Here is a 23,348-nt window from a genome sequence, read left to right on the forward strand (position 1 = left end):
AGCTCAGCTCAAACTCAACTCGGCTCCACTCGGCTTGGTTTAACTTAGCTAGGCTCACGGTTGATGACATGGGTAAGTGTGTCTCACTATGCTAACGTGTCAGCTGACTAGGCGCTGCCATGTCGTGTCAACTGTGTATGCTGATATGATTACATCATGATGACATCATCTTTATCTGGGTTAGTTACGTGGGTCGAGTTAGCCCATCGGAGAGAAGAAGACATGTGGCATTGCGTGGAGCCCGTCTATGCTCGTGGGCAGTCTCTTTACTGACGTGTGTGGCCATGTCCTATGTTAGAATTTTTCATCATTTTCACTAGTGTTGTCGCACATGTGCTGCATCGTGGCGATCATCTACCCTTTAGGACAAATGACGTGTGGCCATGTCCCATGTTAGAATTTTTCATCATTTTCACCAGTGTTGTCGCACATGTGCTGCATCATGGCGATCATCTACCCTTTAGGACAAATGAATATGGTCTTTTTTTTAGCAAAATATAGAGAGACAAGGAATTCTTGTCTCTTATTAGTGAAAAATTAGAATGGGAGTCGCCACCTAGTATTTTAGTCACAAGTGTTGCAACCTTACGAGCGGTTCAATGTCGATTTTTAATTTTGTTTTGTGGATAAAGGAGTCGCCACCTAGTATTTAGGCTACTGGGAATCCTAACTAGTCTTTTAGAGATTTTAAGGTAAGGAACTAGTTGCATAAAGATAAGGTATTAACACCCCTAGTATGCCCTATTTAAGATAAGTTGCTTGGTGTTTGGTTTGCTTTATAATTTCTATGGTGTTGGTGTTTTCTAATCCTATTATTTTTTCTAGGTTTAATTCAATCTAAATTTATTAAGATAGAAATCCAAGGAGATTCCATATGCCTTAAAAGCTCATTTTCCCCTTAGTATTTCAAGAGTTTGCGACTTGTAAATTGCAAAAAGAATGGACAAAAATTTAGAAATCAAGGGCACTTTAAAAGCCTATTTTTACCTTAGTGTGTTATACTCTCACAACTCGTAAACCGTGCAGTAAAAAAAATTAAAATGTCCTCGATTATAATCAAGGCTTCTTTCAAGGATGTGTGATGACTTATTATCCTTAAAAAATTATTTTGGATATTTACCACTTAGAGTTTTTTTATTCAAATATTAACAGTGAATAATAACAAGTTATTCCTATTAAATATTTTGTAGATTCATCCCTTTGATATTTCTTTATCCAAATATTAACAGTGAATAATAGATGAATTGCCTACAAAATAAGATTTTTTTTTAATATTGGCCAATACCCTTTGGAGTTTTACAAACATGTTGTAATATCCAAAAATGCAAGAAAATAACTTTGTTGTGTTTAATAAATCCATACGAAAAACCATTTTTGAAAATTTCAATATTTTTTGCATAAAAAAAGCATTCAAAACATGTTAGGGTATTGGCGTATGCAACACACAAGAAAAACATTTTTTGATATATATGTATATTTATCACATTGTGTCAAAAACCGGGTATTCTAAACACGAAATTGATATTTTTTTTACAACATAAAATAATTCAGACCTTAAAATAAATATGCTAGAAAATCAAAATCTCTATCTCTTTTATTTTTTTTAAAGAAAAGAAAAGGTAGGTCCGATTGGGACACTTGTCGAAGCAAGGGACCTAGCTGGACACAAACAAGATGTAATTATAGTTTAATCAAGGCTAGCGGGTTACTGTTCAAGTGAATTAATTCACTTGAACAGTACACACACAAAGTAAAATGCATGCAAAGAGACCAAGTTACTATTCAAGTGAATTGAATTTCACTTGAACATTGCAAACACAAGGAAAACAAATGCATTTAAGGAGTGAAGAGAACAGACCTGGAGACGAAGAAGCTGCTGCAACGTTGAAAGTGTGATGGTTGCTTGGTCTGTGTTCCTCTGTTTCAAACCTTTTCCTTTATTTGTGTATTCGTGTCAGTTTCTTGCTTTTTCTTTCATCTATGTCTTCGTCACTCTCTCTACTGGTTCCTGCACTTTCTTCTTCCCTGTTCTCTCTTGTGATTTTTGTCTTTCTTTTTATGTTCCTCTACTTACTCTTTTTTTGTTTTTTCTTTTCTTTTTTATGCTGTTTTTCTTGCTCTTCTCTCTCTGTTTTTCTCCTCGTTTTCTAGGTCATTAGAGGGGCTTATATATAGTCTACATATCTCTATTTAGGAAATATTTAATACATTAATTCTAGGATGCAAATCCCTACTGATTTGTAGTAAAAAAAGCAAAAAGAAAACTGCAATATTCTAATTTTGATTTTGTGCTCACGTCTGATTTTTTTTTCCAATTTTAGAGGATGGTGTGACTCTTTTCTTTCCTTCCATAGGGTCAGCTGCTCCCTTTGAAATAAGGCAATAAAAACGTGGTTTGCAGCTCTCCATTCAAGTGAGAGAAATATGGAAACCAAACAAGAAATTTGAGATAAAAAGGAAAAAAAGAAAATGGCTAGCTGTGCAGGTAAACATGTTTTCTTCAATGTCTTCCTTCAGCTGAATTCCTTTCTATTTTTTTTATCATCAACCATCCTTCTTATTTTAGTATTTTTTTTCCATTTGGTCCTTGGTCTATAAGGGATTCAAATTGGCCTATAATTGGTCTTCAATCTTTAAGCATCTTGCAATTGTGTTCCTACAAACTCGGTAAAAAATCTTTCTCGCAGCAGGAATCCCTGCTTTCACACTAGATTTCAAACATGAATATCTTGAGCTTCTGATATCAAAACTAAGCCATTTAAAAGCCTAAATTTATTTATATGTCCCGGACTACAACTTTGATGAGGATTCAAAGTGAGATAAATTCTTTTTGAATAACAGAATTGCAACCAAACTCGGTTGGAAACCTTCTTGCGCAGGATTCTATGTTTTCACGCTAGATTTCAAATAGAAATATATTGAGCTTCTGATATCAAAATTAAGCAATTTAAAAGCCCAAATTCATCTATGTATTTGATACTACAACTTTGATGAAGGAGTCAAAGTGAGATAAAATCGTTTTAAATAACAAAATCTAGCAGTAATGTAGTTGGTCAAAAAGAATCTCTAAGTCTAATTTAGAAACTGACAATGTCAAGCGTCCCAATATGACTAAGAGTATGAACTAAGAACAAAAATTATAAAATTTATGATGGAAATAGAGTTTTTTTAGTGCAAACTCGGGTCAGTATCCTTCTCGTGATAGAATTCTCTAACTTCTTGTTAGATATTCAAACGGGAATATCTTGAGCTTCTGATATCGAAATCAAGCGATTCGAAAGCCCAAAATTATCTATATGTCCAAAAATACAACTTTGATGAATGAGATGAAGTGAGATAAAATTATTTTAGAGAATAGAATCTAGCAGTAATCTAGTTGGTAAAGAAGGTTTTTGATGTGACAATGCTGAGCATCCAAATCTGACCGAAAATCTGCCCTAAGAATAATGATCCCTAGGACCTAATAAAGGTGTAGGTCAATTTTTCAACATGTCATGAGTGATAGAATATAACTAGGATGGTCAGATATCTTACGAAACCGAGTCAAAATCAGAGCCTAAGTTGGAACAAAACATTTGCAACAGCAGTAGAACCCTTTTTTTAGTGCAAATTCTGATGGATTTATCCAACCTCAAAGACCAGATAAAGAAGGAACGAATTAAAATTATAAAGACTCCTGATCAACTTAAAAATACCTGACGATTTTGGTAGCAAAAGAAAAGGATAAAAAAACACTGCTCAAACAAGGTTTCAAAAAAAAAAATTCTTTCTCAACTTTTTTCAATCTTCTAGTGAATGTGAGCTAAACCCCTACACTCAGTTCAAAAAAGATATACACCGTATTTAGCATGTGGGGTTCAAAATTGAGTAACAACAACTAGGAACCCTACCTAGTCTTATAGATCAGATATAGATACTGGTTGTGTAAAGAAAAGATATTAGCACCCTAATTACGATACCTACATAAGTTAGACTATATTGTTTTGTTGTCTGTTATAATTACGATACCTACATGAGTTAGACTATATTGTTTTGTTGTCTGTTAAAATCTAAAGTTCTGTTGTGGTTTATAATTGTTGGTTTGTTTAAGGTTCAAAACAAACCCTCCTTAATAAGATGGTTATTATATTAATGAGGTAAAACCTAATCATTCTATTATTTCAAAAAAAAAAATTAAATATTCAGAATACATATTATGTGTAATGTCATACCCCGGATACTAAGAGACAAATAATAACATTTTGGTCAATGTTCTCTTGACCTTAATAAACTGATTATTAAAGCCAAAATGAATGTTAAGACATTGTTTTTTATTTTTTTAAATGGGTGTATGAAAAACAATATGAAATTTTAGCTTTGAGACACTTGGCTGTATGCACAAAAATATTTTTTATTTTTTCTATTTTTTTTGGAATTTTTAACAAAAACTGGGTATTTGAATACTTGATTTGTATTTTTATAACATAAAAATATTGCTTGATATTAATTAAAATGACATAAAAATTACGGGAAAAAATTGTAAAATTCCCAAAAATATTTTTAAGTTTTTCTTTAAAAAAAACAGGGTCAGACCTGGCTCAACCATTCTAGGTTGAGCTTAACTCAACCCATATACTGTGGGTTGGACTCAGCCAAGGTTCTTGGGCTGGGCTGATTTCCAGCCCATCACTAATTAAGCTGGTTACTGTGCATGAGCACAATACCTAGCCAACTCTGTATTTGCTGCAGAATGTGATTTATTCATGTTCTGCATGCAAATGCAGGCGAGATATAAGAAACAGGGAAGAGGGAGGCGTAGTTACCTGGAGCGGCGGCAACACTGGTGGCAGTAGAGACTGTAGGGGTGGTGGTTCTTCTTCTTCTTCTTCCCCCCTGTTCTTTGCTCTCTCTTTTTTTTCTTTTTTTTTCTCTCTCCTCTTTTTCCTTTCTGTCTTCAAACTGTTCTCCCTCCTCTTGTTTTTTCCTATCTCTGTTTTTCTCTTTCTCTCTTTTGTTTTCTCTTTCTCATGGTGTCGCTTCTTTTTTTCTTTCCTCTCTCTCTTCCCTTCCCCTATTTTTATTAGCAAAAAGAGAGGAAGATGGTGGATAGGGTGGCCACTGTGCTACCGCCCCGAACCGCCTAATGGGTACGTCCCCTCCATTCTCCCACCACGTGGCAAGCAAGTGGGTTGTCAGTGTCTTTTTGAGAGAGAGTTGGCAGGGGAACAAGGAAAAAAAATCTTCTTCATCTTCCCCTACTTCTTGCATCCAAGGGATCAAGAACAAATATGGTGCCGTTCAAAACAACATTGTTCTAAGCTTCCTTTTTTTTTGTGAACAGTGAATGAAACAACGCCGTTTTGAACAAAATGTGTCATTTCATTTTAAAAAGAAAGGCAACAAAATATGTTAAAGTTCATATTGGTCCTCAATTTGTAATTTGTTCGATCAAGTCCTAAATGAAATTTTTAATATAAAAATCAATGCAATTATATCCGTGTCAAGAATCCAACAACGGCTCTGAAATTAGTTGTCCTTTTCACTTTGGTCCTTGATCTTGAATGTAAGCAATTAGACCCTTAATTGATTAATAATCTTTTAATTTTTTCAATTGGACCCCTGATTCGGTTTTAATTGTAGCCCCTCTATTTACACGTCTTTTCCAATTTGATCCTTTGTTTCGGATTTCATCAATTAAGTCCTTAATTGGCTTTCAAACTTCAATATTTATGCCATTAAGCCCCTGGTTTGCCCAAATTAACTCTTAAAAATTATAATTTGACCCTAGAACTTTAATTTCTTCCAATTAAAGTCCAAATTAATGCAAAAATTAATATTTCTTTTAATCAAAACCTCTATAAATTCAATTAAACCTTCAATAAAATTTAAATGAGTCCATAAACATCTGATTTTGGATTTTCTTCTTGAAATTGAATTTTCTTTATTAACACGACTCTTATCAGTCAATAAAATATTGTCAAATTTTAATCTTTGTATTTTTGAACCTTCTTAACTAATTTTTGACCATTTTTAAGGCACTCTGATATCATATTTTCACTGTTTATATTTTTTGATAATATTTTTTTTATTTTTTTGTATTTTATTATTTTTTAAGAGAGAAAAAATGTGAATTGGGGAATAATCCAAAAATAGGTTATGACAAGTGTGCTCATCTATTTCTTCTCTACACGGTGGTATGGTCAAAACACAATTTTGAAAACTTTGATTTTTTAGCTAAAATCAAATACCACTTTAAACTATATGCTCTTTGATTTTTTAGCAAAAATCAAATACCACTTTAAACTATATGCTTTGATACCAATTGTTAGGGATTCCAATTGATGATATTCTGATAGTTATCTATTGAAGACTAAGTACACTGACACAGTATTTAAAGTGGTTTGACAAATCGCTTCTATCCACGAGAAAGTCATATTATTAGAAATAGAAAAAGGATACAATACAAATACATGGAGGAGGAGAATCACATCCACTCAAGTCAACTCCCAGCTCCTATTGCTGCACTTGCAGTTGCTGCAATGGCAACAGTCATGCATTGCAACCACTCTCTTCTTCTCTTCTCTTTTATTCTCCTAACACTCTCTCTCATTATGCTGCTCTCTTGGTGCGTATTTATAGGCAAAAATAGTGAGACAACTTAGCCATAAATTATGACACTAATGGTAGCAGCATACAGATTGCACCATTTTGTTAATGATTGGTAAAACTTGTTTGACAATATCCACCTACTATTATAGCTTTTTGATAATGGCTTCCCTCTTCTTTAGAGTAGGCTACAAATGTTATATGATTATTGAACATTAATGGGAACAATCCTAACAAAAAACACATTTTGTTCTCATATTATATCACTTTCATAATTAAGAAAGGAAATCCCATTGATTTTCAATAAATGTCTATAGAAGGATGATTCTACACGCTGAATAGAAGAACCACATCAATAATACTTGCATATGCACATACAAGAACAAAGTAACCAACACTGGATTGTGGACGCCTGAGAAACTAGTACTGTTTTACAGCCAAAATCATTGGCAATATCGAAATTTGTCTCAAGATGAAAGGGAACAACACCTTAGGCTGTGGATTGATGCGGCTGAATACGAATCGGAAGACCATGTGAGGGTGCAGGCATGGGATCATATGCAACTTTCTCATCAGGAATCAGTAAATCCCATTTGAATCTCTTCACGATGTTATGCATGAACACGAGTATTTGCGGTCTAGAGTATTCATTCCCTATGCAAACCCTCCCACCCCCTCCGAATGGAACAAAGGTATACGGGGCAGGCCCCGTTCCTTCATACCTGGAAGGATCAAACTCTTCTGGATTTGGGAAGTAAGCTGGGTCTTTAGTTGTCGAGTCAGGACTCCAGTATAGCTAGGGCACGCACATCAAAACATCATTTTTCTCATCTAAACAATCTGAACCAAACTTAGACTAGACAGCTTGTTCAATTGCTGCATAAAATTCGTTTAAGAGTACGAGAGAGTGATGGTACCTACCTTCCATCCTTTTGGGATTTTATAACCTGCATAGGTGAAGTCAACCAATGCCTTTCTGAAAGTACCACGTATAGGCGGTATCATCCTCAGAACTTCGGAGACCACTCTCCATGAGTATCTCATTCTCTGAATATCCTCCCATTTCAACAACTCTCCTGCTTCTTTAGACTTAGCAATATCAAGCTGCTCTGTTAACCAAAGGCAATCAAAGATTATTTATTGCAAGAAATACTGTAAACCCGGGTCAAGAATGGGTGAGGGCTGTAGGGTATATCAAGTGGAAACAAGATAAATCTTATGTTGTTTCTAAGTTGTCGTAATCATGTTATACAATTTGCTGCAAAACAATCATATGCTATACGATAGGTTAACAACTAACCTCTCAAAACCATTTGGTAAACTTCAGGCAATTCTGCAAGATACTTCATTACACATGTCATGGCTGATGTAGTAGTGTCATGACTAGCAAAAAGCAACATCAGCATGTTGTCAACAATCTCGGACTCGGATAGTAACTTTCCGCTTGCGTCTGTAGTCACAAGCAAATGTGACAGAAGATCTTTTCTGTGCGATTCCATTTTTTTGTCCAGAGCTTCTCTTCTTTTTCTAGCAATCAACCGAAGCTCTTCCTTGATTGCATCAGCAGCTTTGGAAGCACGGTAAAATGGCGTGCCAGGTACATAGATAGGAAAGTGAATGACTCCTTTGAGAAAGATGTCAAAATGGTGTGCAAGCTTGGAAATGTGTGTAGGGTCATCAATGCTTGCAAAAAGGCGACAAGAAAGCTCAAATGTGTATAAATTGATAGTTGGATGCAGTTTCAGCTCCTCTTTTCCTTCATGTCAAAAGAATTAGTACTGTCAATTAATATCACACAATCCAGAATTCTTAACTTGGTTAAAAGACTGAAGAAATTCATCCATTCATACATGGCTGAAACTTCATGAAAACCCAAGAGGTCCTGATAAGTCAGTAGCATGCGGATATCCCATAATTGGAATATGTGGATGGTCTTGCGGGGATTCAGCAATCAATGAAGACGGGGTTAAGCCTACAAAGAGGCTTAACCCCGTCAGAATTATCTATTCTTGTGTTTCTTGTTTTTCTAGTGTTGTTTCCACTTATTTCAAGACTGCACAAGGTAACTTCTAACACATGATTATAGCATTATAAATATATATAGAAGGTAGCAAATTAATATACTATGTTAATTATCAGACATATAAATACATATAGAAGTTCAAATTAATATACTATGTTAATTATCAGACATCATCGTCTCTATTATTTGGATTGCATCTCAAAGAAAACATGTGCAGCAGCAAGTCATTTCTCCCATTAAATTGAACAGGAATAATTTATTGGAAAAACAGGATTTCTTTACCAAGATAAGAAAAAGAACAGACTTGATACCTTCCCAGTGTGTCCTAATATGGTTTTGTGCGACCAAATCCATCCTGTCTATGTACCTCTTGAGCGCATCTCGATCAAGGGAAGTTAAGAGCATCTTCCTCATCCTCTTAGCGTCGTCGCCCACTACATTAGACAAACTTGATTTCATCAGCTTCTTCACTGAAGTTGGCCACCAAAGATTGACCAGCTTGTTCTCATTGTGGAACAAGAACTTGTTCCCAGCTGGTCCACAAAACACAGCCACTGTTTCTCCAAACAGTGAAGTCTTGAAAACCTGAGGATTGTATTTCTTCATTCTATCGCTTACAAATCTCTCAGGTTTTGGTGTGCGACGTGTTGGCAAGAACTGTAAAGTCTCACCAAGGAGAGGCCATCCTAGACTTCCTGGTGGAAGTTGAGGGTCTGGAAACAATCTCTCTCTGAGTGTTTTGATTACAAAATATAGTAGAAGAAGACAAGGGGTTGCAACCAGAATCATACTATTATCATGATCCGGACTTGAAAACATTGCATTAATTAATCTACTAGCAAGTGTAGTATATGAGTATGTGAGCTAGCTTGCTAGTTTCTGCGATGATCCTTAATCCCTTACTGAAAATCCTTTACTGAAACTTGTGTTTATAATGTATACTTCAGTCATTGCAAGTGGGAGCTTAATTAATCAGCTCCAACATTAATTAACTTGTGCCGGCGATACATGCCAACTAATCCCTTTTTTTTTTAACCAATAATAATAATAATAATTTCATTGAATTAAAATTAAGACACCATAAACCCATTTACTATAAAAAATAACAACTTGACATCTTAATACTACATTTATTATCATACAAGCTATTTACCTGGTTTCAATTGGTATGAAATCAAGTTAATTTTAATTTTTTTAATAAATTAAAATGATATTCAATTAATTAACAAGTTATAACAGGGTTTGTATTAAGTCTTGTTAGATCGACTGAGTTATCGAGTTAATTAATGATATTATTCAAGTTTTTAACTAGCATTATTTTTTTTAAAACCCAACCTAGTTCTAATCCTAAATTAGCTAAATTTTGAGTCAGCCTGTGGCCGGGCTAGTTTCAAAACCATGGTTTTAATGATGATCTTAATCCTTAACTGGGAGCTTAATTAATTAACGCTCGTATTCGAAGCTACCCAATCCCATTTCTTTAATTTAATGACCAATATGTCATGATTTCTAAATTTTGCTGCTAGCCAGGCTTTTAAAATCCAGCTTAGCTAGGCAGGTAAATTTGTGAGCCGATGAATTTGAGGTTAGAATCGAATCGGGTTCAAAAGAAAATAAAAAAAGAAGTAAACAGTCGGTTTACTCGTTAAAACCTAGTAAAAAAAACTGGTTGTAATGAATTTACCAGCTCTCTCTCTCTCTCTTTTGACAAAAACAAAAACAACAGCGCGTGTGTTTGTCTGTTTTTGTACATACATACATACATACATACATACACATATATATATAGACAAAAACGACGTGTTTAAAATTTGAGGGAATCACAATGGGGTATCTTATTAAACGACACGTGTTTGAAAATGCTTTTGATGTGACTTTTAACAAATTTGATTGTTTTTTACCTTTTAAATTAAATTAAATATAATATAAGGTTCATATGAAAACAAATATATATATATATTTGTTTTCATATGAACCTTATATTATATTTAATTTAATTTAATTTAAAATAAAAAAAACAAAGAAATTTGTTAAAAGTGACATCAAAAGCATTTTCAAACACATGCGTCGTTTAATATAAGAATCATATGAAAACAAATACACATATATATATTATCAAGGGTAAAGTAATAATTTCCGACCTTCAAAAAACTATTAAAGTAGAAATTAGTAGTTATGCACTGTAAAAAATTTGGGATTCGAATAAAATTAAATTTAGTTAAAGTGAAACTGTGTTTTTCTATAATTTATGTTAAGTCAAACTTCCGTCTTATATAGCCATATGTATTTATTTCACCTAGTTATATGAAAACTTGATTTTAGTCAACAAAAAATCTAATTAAATCTTCAATCTTGTTCGAGAATTATTTGCACTCAACAATTTATTTAGAAACTATTTCTATTTTGATCAATACTTCTTTCTTTCTTTTTTATAAAAAAAAGTGAACGTGTTTGGCCCTATTGTTAACTTAGACTTAAATTGTAATGTATTTTAATTCAAAAAAGAGGAGAAATAACTTATTTAATCTCTTACGTATGAAAAAAAAAACAGTTATCTTCTCGGCTTGTAATGGGGTTGGCTTCAGCCAAAATTACAAGAAATGAACACAAGTAGTTGTAACTGAACTAAATAGTTTATTGGAAGTGAGATGTTAACTTTAATTGTCACGAATCGATTTCTAGATCCATAAGCAACACATAGGTAATTTCCCCCACCCACGGTTTCATATCAATACGAACCCAAACTTATACAATAACTTATTTTTTAAATAACTCAATTAGATTTCAACGCAACACTTATAACAAAATTAACTTTATAATATAATTTGATTGTCTTGATACAAGAGTTAGTATAAATTTTTGTAATTATGAAGCACTAACTAGACATAACTAAATAATATTAATTACAGCAAAAGATCAGGTTTTAAAGGTCTAACAAAAACGACCCATTAACAAGCTATAAATCTAAAAAAATAACAAGAGGATGAGTTCAATAACTCAGTGAGTAGATAACATTTAATATATATTCACGAGCTAATACAAAAATATGAAATATATATATATATATATTTTTTAAATATATATATATATATATATATATATACAAATATAACTTTAGGTTCTTATAGTAAAGTTTCTCAAATAAGCTATCATAAAAATATCATAAGGTAAAGCTTATTAGAAAATCAAAATGCAATGAGTATAAGTCTATGTACTGTGGGATGATTAAAACATAGGTTTGTGACTTTCTCGACCAACTAGAGTTTCAGATACGATGTGCATAATGACTAACACTATTATATTAGCATGAGTATTTTAACTAGCATGACAGACAGACTCGTATCTTAAGACTCATCTCATAAAATCAATCAAATAAAGAGTTATAATTTCATAAGTACATAATAGTTCATATCACAAATTCAGTTTCAATGAATGGTTATGCTTAATCATAAACAAGGAATAAATAATAATACTTATTACAAAAAAACACGATGAATTTCATATTAACAATTCAAGTGTTTATACCAATATTCTAGCATATGAAAAATTATACACTCACCTGATTTAAAAGTAAAAGTATCTCAAAAGCAAATATTCAAAGCAATCCTACCGATATTCTATAAGTAGAATATCAAAATTATTTGAATACAAAAAAAAATACTAAAAAATAACTCAAAAAAAATATACAATTTATTTAATATACTTAACCCAGGATATAACTTATAATCCTATACTTCTAAAAATATAACGTCATTGCATACTAGAATCGGTCTACCAATCAATTCCAAACATTACCTAAATTGAATCATAATCCTATACTTAGAATCGGTCCGCCAATCAATTCCAAACATTACCTAAATTGAGTGAGCCTAAAAAGAATTATCTAACCTCATTATCAGGATAACCGGTTTATCAATTTAATTCAACTGATTAACGGAAACCATTCAGGACAAACCGGTCACCTGAAATATACCAACCGGTCTGCTGAAAATCTTGGTAAATTGAGGCCTGCGAGCATGTAAACAGTACTACACACACCAAAATATATGAAAGGCCCTAGCTGAGCATGTTATGCTGAAGAATGGCGCCGCAGAAGTCGCACTGGATGAGGACTAGGAAAGAATCTTTCTTTGAATATTTTGATGACAAAATAAGGTGACAGAAGTTCCAAGAAGAATTGGATGATCATCAAGAACTGAAAACATTGCAAATTGCTTTTCTAATTCCTAGCACTGCTGTCCTTACTTGATTTTGAACTCAACACTGTCTTTAATTATCATATCAATTTCTTGACTGCTCTAAACATCCACCACGTTAATAATAATAATAAAAATAGAATTGCGTTGGCGTCATAAGCCAATATTTAAGCGTGATTAATTAGTTGAGATACCATGTCATTTCTTTCTAGCCGGCCATCATAAGAAAACAAATGTAATACGGACAGACACAGAAGTGATAATCTGTTTCCGCCGAAGTATAGTATCTGTGGTTTTTCTGATTCTCCCATGAGATCGATCCCCTCAAATTTTGGACACTTGCATGCATTTTGTTATTCATATATAATACTGTTTTGTGGATAATCTTTCTTCCTAGATCTCTCAAATCTTAGATTTATTTCAAACAGGTCATGTGTATTTAATTTCATTCAATTTGGTCCTCAAGTGCTCTATTATAACTGTCCTAAAATCTCTTTCATTCTCTTCAGACTGCATGCTGTCACGTGTGTCAATTTCACATGAAATTGTAAGAATTATTACAAGAACACAGATCAAAATCAACATTAACAGGAATTTAAGACGCGATTCTCCAATCCTTTTATTGTTGGGGATCTACACCCACACACACATGTTAATTTATCCGGGTCCTTTACTAGTCTTTTGATTAGAATCGAGCAAGTTCTTCGAAAACCAAACCAATGAAAAAGAATTACACATGAAAGGAAAGTAGAGACTTTTTTTATTGGTTTTGTTTCTTTTCTATATCAGTTTCTGTGTAGGTTTTTTTCCAGTGGTTTTGTTTCTCTAGAACTTGTAGCAACATCTCCTCCACCTGTGATAACATCCAATTCAGTACAGCACAATAGAGTGCTGCTCCAAGCTTTGATTTTGCTGTAACAATCAATAGGAGATTCATTCTTACATGGACTGGGCATACAAGTGGTCCTAGCTAGGCACGATGTGTCAAGCACTTCGCCTTCACTGATAAATTCTCTGCCGCCCGTCAAACAGCCCATCTGCTTCCTCTTCCTCCAACGCCATCGCTTCCCATCACGGCGACCGCCACGACCATCATGGAGAAATATTTTGTGCCTTTTGCATTCAAAGACTGGATAGTTGACAGGACGCCACCAGACTTTAATCAGAGTCTTTATTTAGATTTTCTTTTCCATTTGTGAAACGACAGAACCGAAGAATATGCCACTTCGTTATTATTCTGTTATTTTTAAAATTATATGAAAATAAGTTTAAAAAAATATATAGTTATCTGTAGTTAGTTAAATTTTGATATGTGTATAATAAAAATTATAATTAAAGTTTATATGTAGTAAAAAACCTTAATAAAATGTTTAGTTGGGGTAACTTTTTAAAAGTATTTTTTATTTAAAATATATTAAAATATTTTTTTATTTTTTAAAAATTATTTTTAATATTAGGGTATCAAAATAATCTAAAAATATAAAAAAATTAATTTAAAATAAAGAAAAAAATTTAATTTTAAATTTTAAAAAAAATATTTTTAAAACACAAAATCAAACAAAGTTTTCTAAAACTTAATTAAAAAATATATAAAAACTACTTCATAAAAATTATATTAAAAATCAGTTTTTTAATAAATTCTATAATATAAAACATAGTTTGGTGTTACCAAACTGTATTTTTTACCACGCAAACACAAAAATGGGTAAATTAACGGACCCTGTCCTCATCATTAGCCCAAACAGTGAAGTCTTGAAAACAGGAGAATTATATTTCTTCATTCTATAATTTACAAAGATCTCAGGTGTGAGATTTATGAGCAAAAACCGTGAAGTTTCACCGATGAGAGGCCAATATCCTGGACTTCCTGGTGGAAGACGAGGGTTTCGAAACAATCTTTCTTTGAGGGCTTGGCTTGTGTGGGTTTTTTTTTTTTTTATAATGTTTTAGCCCCATGCCAAGGATTTTCAATTATTCCATACGTAAAGCATTCTCAGTTCCTTTACTTTTGACAGTTGATCAAACCAGTCCTTGTACATAATTTTGTTTTCAAACTAAATCCTGTACTTGTAATCAAAATAATTTATTCTTAATTATTTTCTCCCATAAAAAAATTGTTTGTAATTATTTAATATTAAGTAATTTCCTGATAAAATAAACATTTTCACTTGACATCATTCAAGTAAACTATTCCAGTGGGTTCAATTTGAGCCCAAATTACCCGAAATGAATGCAAGCAAGCAAGCAGTTGTAGCTGAACCAAATAATTCCTTGAAGATTCGCTGGTGACTTCTATTAAACAGAAAATTAAGGCCTGAAACATACACTAATATACATCTGAAAATCTTGGTAAATTGAAGCCTGCGAGCATGGAAACAGTACTGCACGCAATACATAAAAGGCCCTAGCTGAACATGTTTTGCTTTGGATTGGTGCGGCTTAAGTCGAAGTACTGGAAGACCTTGGGATGCATGGGGCAGGCATTTGGATCATACGGGACTTTCTCATCAGGAATCAGTAAATCACATTTGAATCTCTTGACAATGTGATGCAGGAACACGAGTCTTTGTGGCCTAGCTAGCATATTCATCTCCTTCCTGCCTGGAAGCAACAAAGCCTTGTGCATTTGGGAATAAAGCTGGATCTTTAATTAGCTGTTGAGGCAGGAGTCCAGTACAGCTAGTACATGCACAGAAAATCATCAGTTTACACAACTTGTTCATTAATTGCTGCATAAAATTCGCCCAGGAGTAAGAGTGCAGGAGAGCGAGCGATGGCACCTACGTACCTTCCATCCTTTTGGTATTCTATAACCTGCGTAGGTGAAATCAGTTAATGCCTCTCTGAAAGCCCCACGTACAGGTGGCATCAGCCTCAGAACTTCAGAGACCACATTCCATGGGTATCTCATCTTCTGAATATCTTCCCACGTACAGGTGTTTTTATTTTTATTTTTTTCTATTTAGTTTATGCTCTTGGAATGCCAATAAATCAATTTCTCAACTCAAAATACCCTAATTTGGTCTGAAAACACAATCCAATCTAAAAAAGCTCTCTTTCTCAACCCCGAGCTGCTTTTTTCTGGCAAGATAAAGAGGAAAAAATAACTTAATAAAATTGATCTTGCTGAATAAAACACCAAAATGAGTTTTTTTATTGCTAGAACAAGGACCACCAATGGCTTTTTCTCTCCTTTTTTGTTTTTTAAATTCTATCTGTTTTCTCTAACCAAAGACTTAAATGTGAACAAAATAAAAATTTAAGTCAAAACATATAATTTTTAAGCTAAAAAGAAAAAAAAATACAATTTGAAAAAAATCTAAAAGGCATTTCTTCCCAAAAAGGCATTGACAGAACATTGTTGGGTAAAAAGAAAAGCTTTATTTTCACCTCCCTTTCAATTTTGATCTATATTTTGAGTTTTTTGTAAACAATAAAATGATTTTTTTTTTTTTATCAAAATCAGCATCAAGCCAATATCACAAAAAAATTTATGTCGGAATCTTTTTTTTTTTTTTAACACCACGAGAACCCAATCATTTTTACCTCACTTCCAAATTCCATGTTGGATGATCATATTTTCCTTGAAGATGCATAAGAAGCAGGATTTGAAGACTTTAATTATTATTTAAGAAATTAAGTTCTGGATTTATTGAATATGAGAAATCTGATGCTGGAAACTGAACATGTTATGCTGAGGGCCGCAGACGTATCGGAAGACCTTGGGATGGTGCAGGCATGGGATCATACGGAATTTTCTCATCAGGAATCATTAAATCCCATTTGAATCTCTTGACAATGTTATGCAGGAACACAAGTATTTGTGGTCTAGCATATTCGTTCCCAAGGCAAATCCTTGGTCCCCCTCCGAATGGAACATATGAATATGGGGCGGGTCCAGCTCCATCATACCTGGAAGCATCAAACTGTTCTGCATTTGGGAATAGAGTCGGATCCTTACTCGTTGTCATAGGACTCCAATATACCTAGTACACACAACACAAATCAAAAAATTAATCTGACAAAAATTAACACAACTTGCTGCGTAAAATTGATACAAGAGTGAGTACAGGGGAGGGAATGGATGAGGGTACCTTCCATCCTTTTGGGATTGTATAGCCTGCATAGGTGAAATCAACTATAGCCTCTCTGAAAGCACCACGTACAGGTGGCATCAGCCTCAGAATTTCGGAGACAACGTTCCATGAGTATCGCATTTTCTGTATATCCTCCCATTTCAGCAACTCTCCTGGTTCTTTAGACTTTGCAATATCAATCTGCTCTGTTAACCAAAGCTTGTGGATTTAGAAAAGAAAAGGAAAAGGTGCCAGTATCATGTTTGAGTACATTTTCAAGGAATTACAAAACATTAAACCGAAATTGAATGCAGATGCTGTGTTTCGATAGTTTTAGAGGATCAACACCCTCCTTCAAGCTAGCTATTAGTAAGAGTAGAAAGATGGGGGGAGGCATAGATTATGTGGTTAACGAAAGGAGGAGATCATTTCTGCTGTGATTAAAGATATGCAGGATATGATGGATCAGTTAGGAGGGTCTTACAATCAATGTAGCAGCATTCACTTGAAAAGAACCATAAGCTAGAAGAGTAGTACCCTACCTCTCATAACTTTTTGGTACACTTCAGGCAATTCTGCAAGGTACTTCATGACACATGTTATGACTGATGTTGTAGTGTCATGACTAGCAAAGAGCAACAACAGTATGTTGTCAACAATCTCTGTCTCCGACAGGAATTTTCCACTTGCATCTGAAGTCACAAGCAAATGTGACAGAAGGTCTTGTGTGGGTGATGCCATCTTCTTGTCCAATGCTGCCCTTCTTCGTCTAGAAATCAACCGAAGCTCTTCCTTGATTGCAACAGCAGCTTTTGAAGCACGGTAAAATCTTGTTCCGGGAATATTGATTGGGAAATGAATGACTCCTTTGAGGAAAACATCAAATTGATGTGCAAGCTTTGAAATGTGCAATGGGTCATCGATGCTTATAAATAGGCGACAAGACAGCTCGAATGTGTATAAATTTACAGTTGGATGGACTTTCACCTCCTCTTTTCCTTCATGATCATAAAAAATTAGGATTATGATGCAATCCAACATTCTTAATTTTTTCGAGGAACACATTAAATCACTGAAGACAAGATCTATGATGGTATTGCCATTTAACTGACAGGAATTCTTTCAGGGTTAAAAATTTTTAACAGTTAATAACAAACAAAAGATATTATAGAATTTTGATCTGTAAAACTTGAACTTATTATCACCTTTTCTTCTCATTTCACACAAAAGTTACCTGCATCAAGTTATTCATCGGAAAAAAGCAGATTCAAGATTTCTTTTCCAACAAATTATCTAGTAGCATACCTTCCCAGAGTGTGCTGATATGGTGTTGTGTGACCAAATCCATCCTCTCTATATACTTCTTGAGTGCATCTGGATTAAGGAAGGTCAAGAGTATACTCCTTATCCTCTTTGCTTCATCACCAGCTACGTTAACCAGACTTGACTTTAAGAGTTTCTTCACCGCAAGTTATTCATCGGAAAAAAGCAGATTCCAGATTTCTTTTCCAACAAATTATCTAGTAACATACCTTCCCAGAGTTTGCTGATATGGTGTTGTGTGACCAAATCCATCCTCTCTATATACTTCTTGAGTGCATCTGGATTAAGGAAGGTCAAGAGTATACTCCTTATCCTCTTTGCTTCATCACCAGCTACGTTAACCAGACTTGACTTTAAGAGTTTCTTCACCGATCTTGGCCACCAAAGGTTAACTAGCTTGTTCTCGTTGCTGAACAAGAACTTGTTCCCGGCTGGTCCACAAAACACAGCCACTGTTTCTCCAAACAGTGAAGTCTTGAAAATCTGGGGATCAAGTTTCTCCATCCTATCTCTTAGAAACCAATCAGGTCGTCCTGCGAGACAGGCTCCCAGGTAGTTTAAAGTTTCACCTATGAGAGGCCATCCTAGGCTACCTGGTGGAAGATGAGGATTCGGAATCAGCCTTTCTTTGAGTGTTTTGGTGATGATATAAAGTGAAACTAGCAAAAAGATACCAATCAAATTTGAAAACATTGCAATTTGCATTGATTTGAAGAGTATTCAGTAGTAATGTGTGAACTTGGCCACTCCCTGAGGCTTGAGCAGGAAAAGGAGACAAGTCTGGATTTGGTTCTTCTGTCTTACCTTTAAGATATGAACAAAAGCTGATGAAAGGTTGGTCAACATGTTGGGTTTTGTGGTATGGAGATTTGGGCTCAATATATAATTAATAATTCAAGTGTTTAGAACTGTTTCAAGTTGGCTATTCTAAGATTGGTTATGTAACTAATATTACTCGTTTGTTGCGGGTTCATTTTTTAAAAAATATATAAAAAAAATATTAAGAGTATAAATAGTTTTTTAATTGTATTACTTTATAAAATTTAATAATATAATTATTTTAAATTATTTTTTTAATTATATAAGAAAAAATAAAATATAAAAAAAAATTAAGTTCAATTAAAAAGATAATTAGCCAAATTCGTAAATTAGAACAACTTGAAATACCTTGACAAACTCATAAATCATATTAACCTCATATAAAAGCAAAATAAAAATAAGTAAATTATGAAGTTAAATTTTTAATAATTTTAATTTTAAAAGATGAAATTGATAACAACAAATTTAAAAAAAAAATCATAACAAAAATTAAAAAAAAAAGGAAAAGGAAAGGAAAAAAGAAAGCACAATATTATGGATTATTATTGTAATTCATAGTATAATGAGTGTCAAGTGAACAATAGTTTCCTACATCCTTTAATTTTTGTTACTTTATAAAGTTTAATAACATAATTTTTCTCTAAAATTATTTTTTTAACTATATGAGAAAAAATAGACTATAAAAATAAAGAAAACCCACTAAATCCAAAAACGAAGGCAATTGAGCAACTTGAGTTATGTTGATAAACCTGCAAATCATGCTAACTTTATAAAAAACAAAATAAAAAAAAATTGACAAAAATAATTTAAAAAAAATCATAACAAAAAAAAAGGAAAAGGAAAAAAAACCATATGTTCAAGTAGGGGGAAAAAACCAAGTAGGGAGAGATACTGTAACAATCCACGGTGTTTTGTAAGGAAAGCTATGGTACTTTCCCTACATGCTTTAGTTATTGTTAATATCTTATGTTCTTGGAATAATATTTCATTCTTCTATTTCTTGGCGCATCAACTTCTCTTTCAAAAACATAAAAGATATGTGTCTCATAGGCATGAAAGAACAGGTTAGAGATGTGCTTCATGGATATCATCTACTAGGATATATGAATGTTTCACACATTTCAAGCTCAAACAATGATTGTTGCCCTTTGGTTACTTCTTTTCCAAGTTTGTTACTTAATTAATATTTAAAAGCTCATTTTTATTAAGGTTTTATATCAGTACTTTGCACTTAAAGTGTCATAACTCAATTCTGGGTTATTCCCCAAAAATTAATTTTTTTTCAAAATAAAAATCAAAAATAAAATAAAGGCTGACAATGTGGAGAAAGCAGATCAAGGAGGGCTAGAAAAATAGGAAAAAAATCCAGCTGTAATTTTTTGAGGAAATTCAAGGCCTAATTATACCCCATTATGCCTAAAAATAGAGAAAAATGCAAATTCAAGGTCAAATTGAATGATTATTGGACGAATTTGCATAAAGATTAAGCCCAATGACATAACTAAATTTTCAATAAGCCAATTTGATTTAATCAAGGGCTAAATTAAATTTTAATTATGTTTAAGAATTAATTCGGGTCCAATTGAAGGATTTAATTAAGTGCAAGGACTTAATTATACTTTAAATGGGTCAAATTAATTTTATTTTGGGCTTAATTGCAGAAAAATTAAATTTGAGAGCCTAATTTTGGCTTAATTGGAAAGATTGGAATTTTAAGAGACCAAATTTAATTTTTACCAAGTTAATTGATTGAAATTAGGGGCTTAATTGCATTAAATAAAAAAATTTAGGATCAATTAGGGTTTAATTGAAAGCAATTGAAAGAGGAATGACTGAAATGAATTTTGGCCAAAAACAGAACTCATCACTGTTAATTCTCTTTTTTTTTTCTTTGAAAACGCTAGTCAGGTTACCTACTTTGCAGTTGTATTTAATGTACATAATATCCATCAAATTTAACAAATCTTATATAAAAATGATCTTTTGCACTTTCTCTACAACTCCATGTGATCAATTCAAGCTAAATGACAATAAATCATCTCTAGTGACAGCCTAAAGAGGTTAAACTCAGTCAGTTTTTGTCTGCAAATTTGCAACTCATAATACCTACTTTGAGTCGATGGTTGGGATCCTTCTCAACTGAATCAAGGGCTGAAATTTTTTTCCAGTGTAGACAAGATTGCCCTCTTCCACCACCTATAAATAAAGGTGGACTTTATAGCTTGAGGGAGGAGAAACTCGGGTCTAAAAATTGAAAAAAACCATCCTTGTCCCCAGTTTTTTTCTGTACAGTCCTCTCTTTTTTCTCTCTCCACCATGGCCTTTGGCCACCACCACCGGTCTTCCCACCATCAGCTCCACCATAGAAACCTTTCTCCTGCACCAACAGACATTTTATCAGTGGTAGAATAGACACCACATCTCTCTCCTCTCCTTCTTCTCCTCATTCTCCCCATTGCAGATTTTCTTCTTCTGCTTCTTCTTTCTTCCTCCATCGTCAACGTCTCTTCCTCCAACTTCGCCTTGAGAAACCAGCACCACCATGTGTCGCCAAGACCATCGGCTAGCCACCACTATGTTTGTAATAAGCCATCATAAATGTCTCTCTCCTCTCTATAAATTTCTTCCTTTTCTTCCTCTTCCCGCTGCAGCCACTCCAGCCAACTCCAGCCAACTCCACTGTCGTTTCCACCGCCAGCTACAGGTCATCCTCCCCGCTAGCCAGCCATCATCGCCATGCCAAGTGGTCTGCCTCCCTTGTTTCGCCTTTGTCTCCTTGTTCAACTATTCATGCGTAAACGTGAATTATAATTCACGCCCATAGTTTTACTGGACCAAAAAATAAAAAAATAAAAAAATCCTTTAAAAAAATTATGATTTTCAAAAATGTTTTTCTAACAATTTTTTATAATATTGGGTTATATATTTACAAAAAATGTTTTTCTAACATTTTTTTATAATATTGGGTTATATATTTACACTGTAAAATATAAATCTAGTATTAAAATACTCTATTCTCTCCAAAATATTTTTTTAAAAAAATTAAAATATTTTCAAAAAAGAAAAAAAATATTTTGTTGCATACGACCAAATCCTGAAATTTTTCCAAGTATATTTTTCATAAAAAATTGCATCTTTTTCATGTTTAAAAAAAATCTAAAAATGGATATTATAACCAGTTTATGATTATCCATTAGGATTTCGCCAACATGTCAAAAATCTTTTTCCAATCTTTTTTTTTTGGAATCCAGATGTGAACTTTAATATTTGTGGGGTGTAAAATTACATGATAAAGTACGCCCTCAGGTATTAAAGATACAAGATGTTAAAAAATACAATGTTAAAATTCAGACCTTAGAACGGTTAGGGTTTTACCCAATAAGGTAGAAACTCTCTCATGAAAAGAGATATGCCTTAAACCTTAGAAAAGACCAACGAATAAAAACCCGACTTAGAAAAAAATAATCAAACAACAATGCAGTTTACCTTAGGTAGGGTGCACTGAGAATGATGCGTCTTCCCCTTACACAATCAATCTCTTACTCAGACTCTCACAAACCATATGTTTCTAATGACCATAATACTAGGTGGCGACTCCTAAACATTAATCATAACTCTATGATTAAATTCATAAAACCTTCTCAACACATCATATCTCACACAGAAGGCATGATAAAAGCCTCCCTCATTGCTAGACAACATCGCGTCGGCTCACACCCCGTGACATGAAGTATCAATAACTATTTAACTAAAGCATGTTTTATAATAACAAATCTGATAGTATAAGATATCTTTGATTTATGGTAAATATTCATCTTAAATGCAGGCCTATCACAAAAATCAAATGATTGATTGATGAGTTTAACTACTAAAATTAAGAAGATAAAGAGAGGGTGAAGCTTATAAAAAAGATGCTAATTCGGTCTAAACTGGAACACTGTTCAGTTATTAGGTCATATCCAGAACTGTAGAACTTGGATTTGGGTCTACTCTATATGGATGGAAAGCTAAAACATGTTCCTAAAATATTTATAGGAATGCAAGACTCAATTTTACCGTTTAGAAGTCTAAATCTAAGCAACAACGAAAAATTTTGAATCTGTCCTGCAGCTCAAACACTGTTCAATGCTCATCCCATATCTTGAGTTCTAAAAGTCCAAATGATCTTTTTTTTTTTTGGAAAGCTAAGACAATTTCCTAGAACTTTTATGGATTAAGTCTGTTCAAATTCTGATATTAACGATGATATTTTATTCAAACAAAAAGATAAGAATTGTCACCAAGTCAAGATGTGGTCACCCATTCGACAATTAGTCAACAAATCAA

The 23,348-nt window shown here is 33.3% G+C and overlaps 2 protein-coding genes across 3 annotated transcripts; both read right to left on the reverse strand.

Moving 5' to 3' along the window:
* Window positions 1–4,582: 4,582 nt before the first annotated feature.
* Window positions 4,583–19,063, reverse strand: LOC105142301 (beta-amyrin 28-oxidase-like). Of its 2 annotated transcripts, XR_845536.1 has the most exons (7): window positions 18,546–19,063; window positions 18,186–18,318; window positions 17,423–17,878; window positions 16,899–17,086; window positions 16,465–16,790; window positions 9,047–9,079; window positions 4,583–4,586 (listed from the first exon to the last, which is right to left on the reverse strand). XR_845536.1 is itself a non-coding variant. In XM_011049867.1 (5 exons), exons 1-5 carry the CDS (start codon window positions 18,906–18,908, stop codon window positions 16,494–16,496), a joined length of 1,437 nt encoding a protein of 478 aa, XP_011048169.1. In that variant the 5' UTR covers window positions 18,909–19,063; the 3' UTR covers window positions 16,358–16,493. The 2 variants fall into 2 exon arrangements, 1 of the variants encoding a protein (XP_011048169.1); XM_011049867.1 differs by lacking the exons at window positions 4,583–4,586; window positions 9,047–9,079 and having other exon boundaries at window positions 16,358–16,790.
* Window positions 6,890–15,715, reverse strand: LOC105142354 (beta-amyrin 28-oxidase-like). The gene is made up of 8 exons (XM_011049945.1): window positions 15,593–15,715; window positions 15,482–15,483; window positions 15,258–15,401; window positions 8,920–9,338; window positions 7,886–8,341; window positions 7,507–7,694; window positions 7,319–7,381; window positions 6,890–7,060 (listed from the first exon to the last, which is right to left on the reverse strand). Exons 1-8 carry the CDS (start codon window positions 15,713–15,715, stop codon window positions 6,938–6,940), a joined length of 1,518 nt encoding a protein of 505 aa, XP_011048247.1. The 3' UTR covers window positions 6,890–6,937.
* Window positions 19,064–23,348: the final 4,285 nt, after the last annotated feature.

Source organism: Populus euphratica, unplaced genomic scaffold (assembly GCF_000495115.2).
Source record: "Populus euphratica unplaced genomic scaffold, PopEup_1.0 scaffold140.1, whole genome shotgun sequence".
Classification (NCBI taxonomy): Eukaryota; Viridiplantae; Streptophyta; class Magnoliopsida; order Malpighiales; family Salicaceae; genus Populus; species Populus euphratica.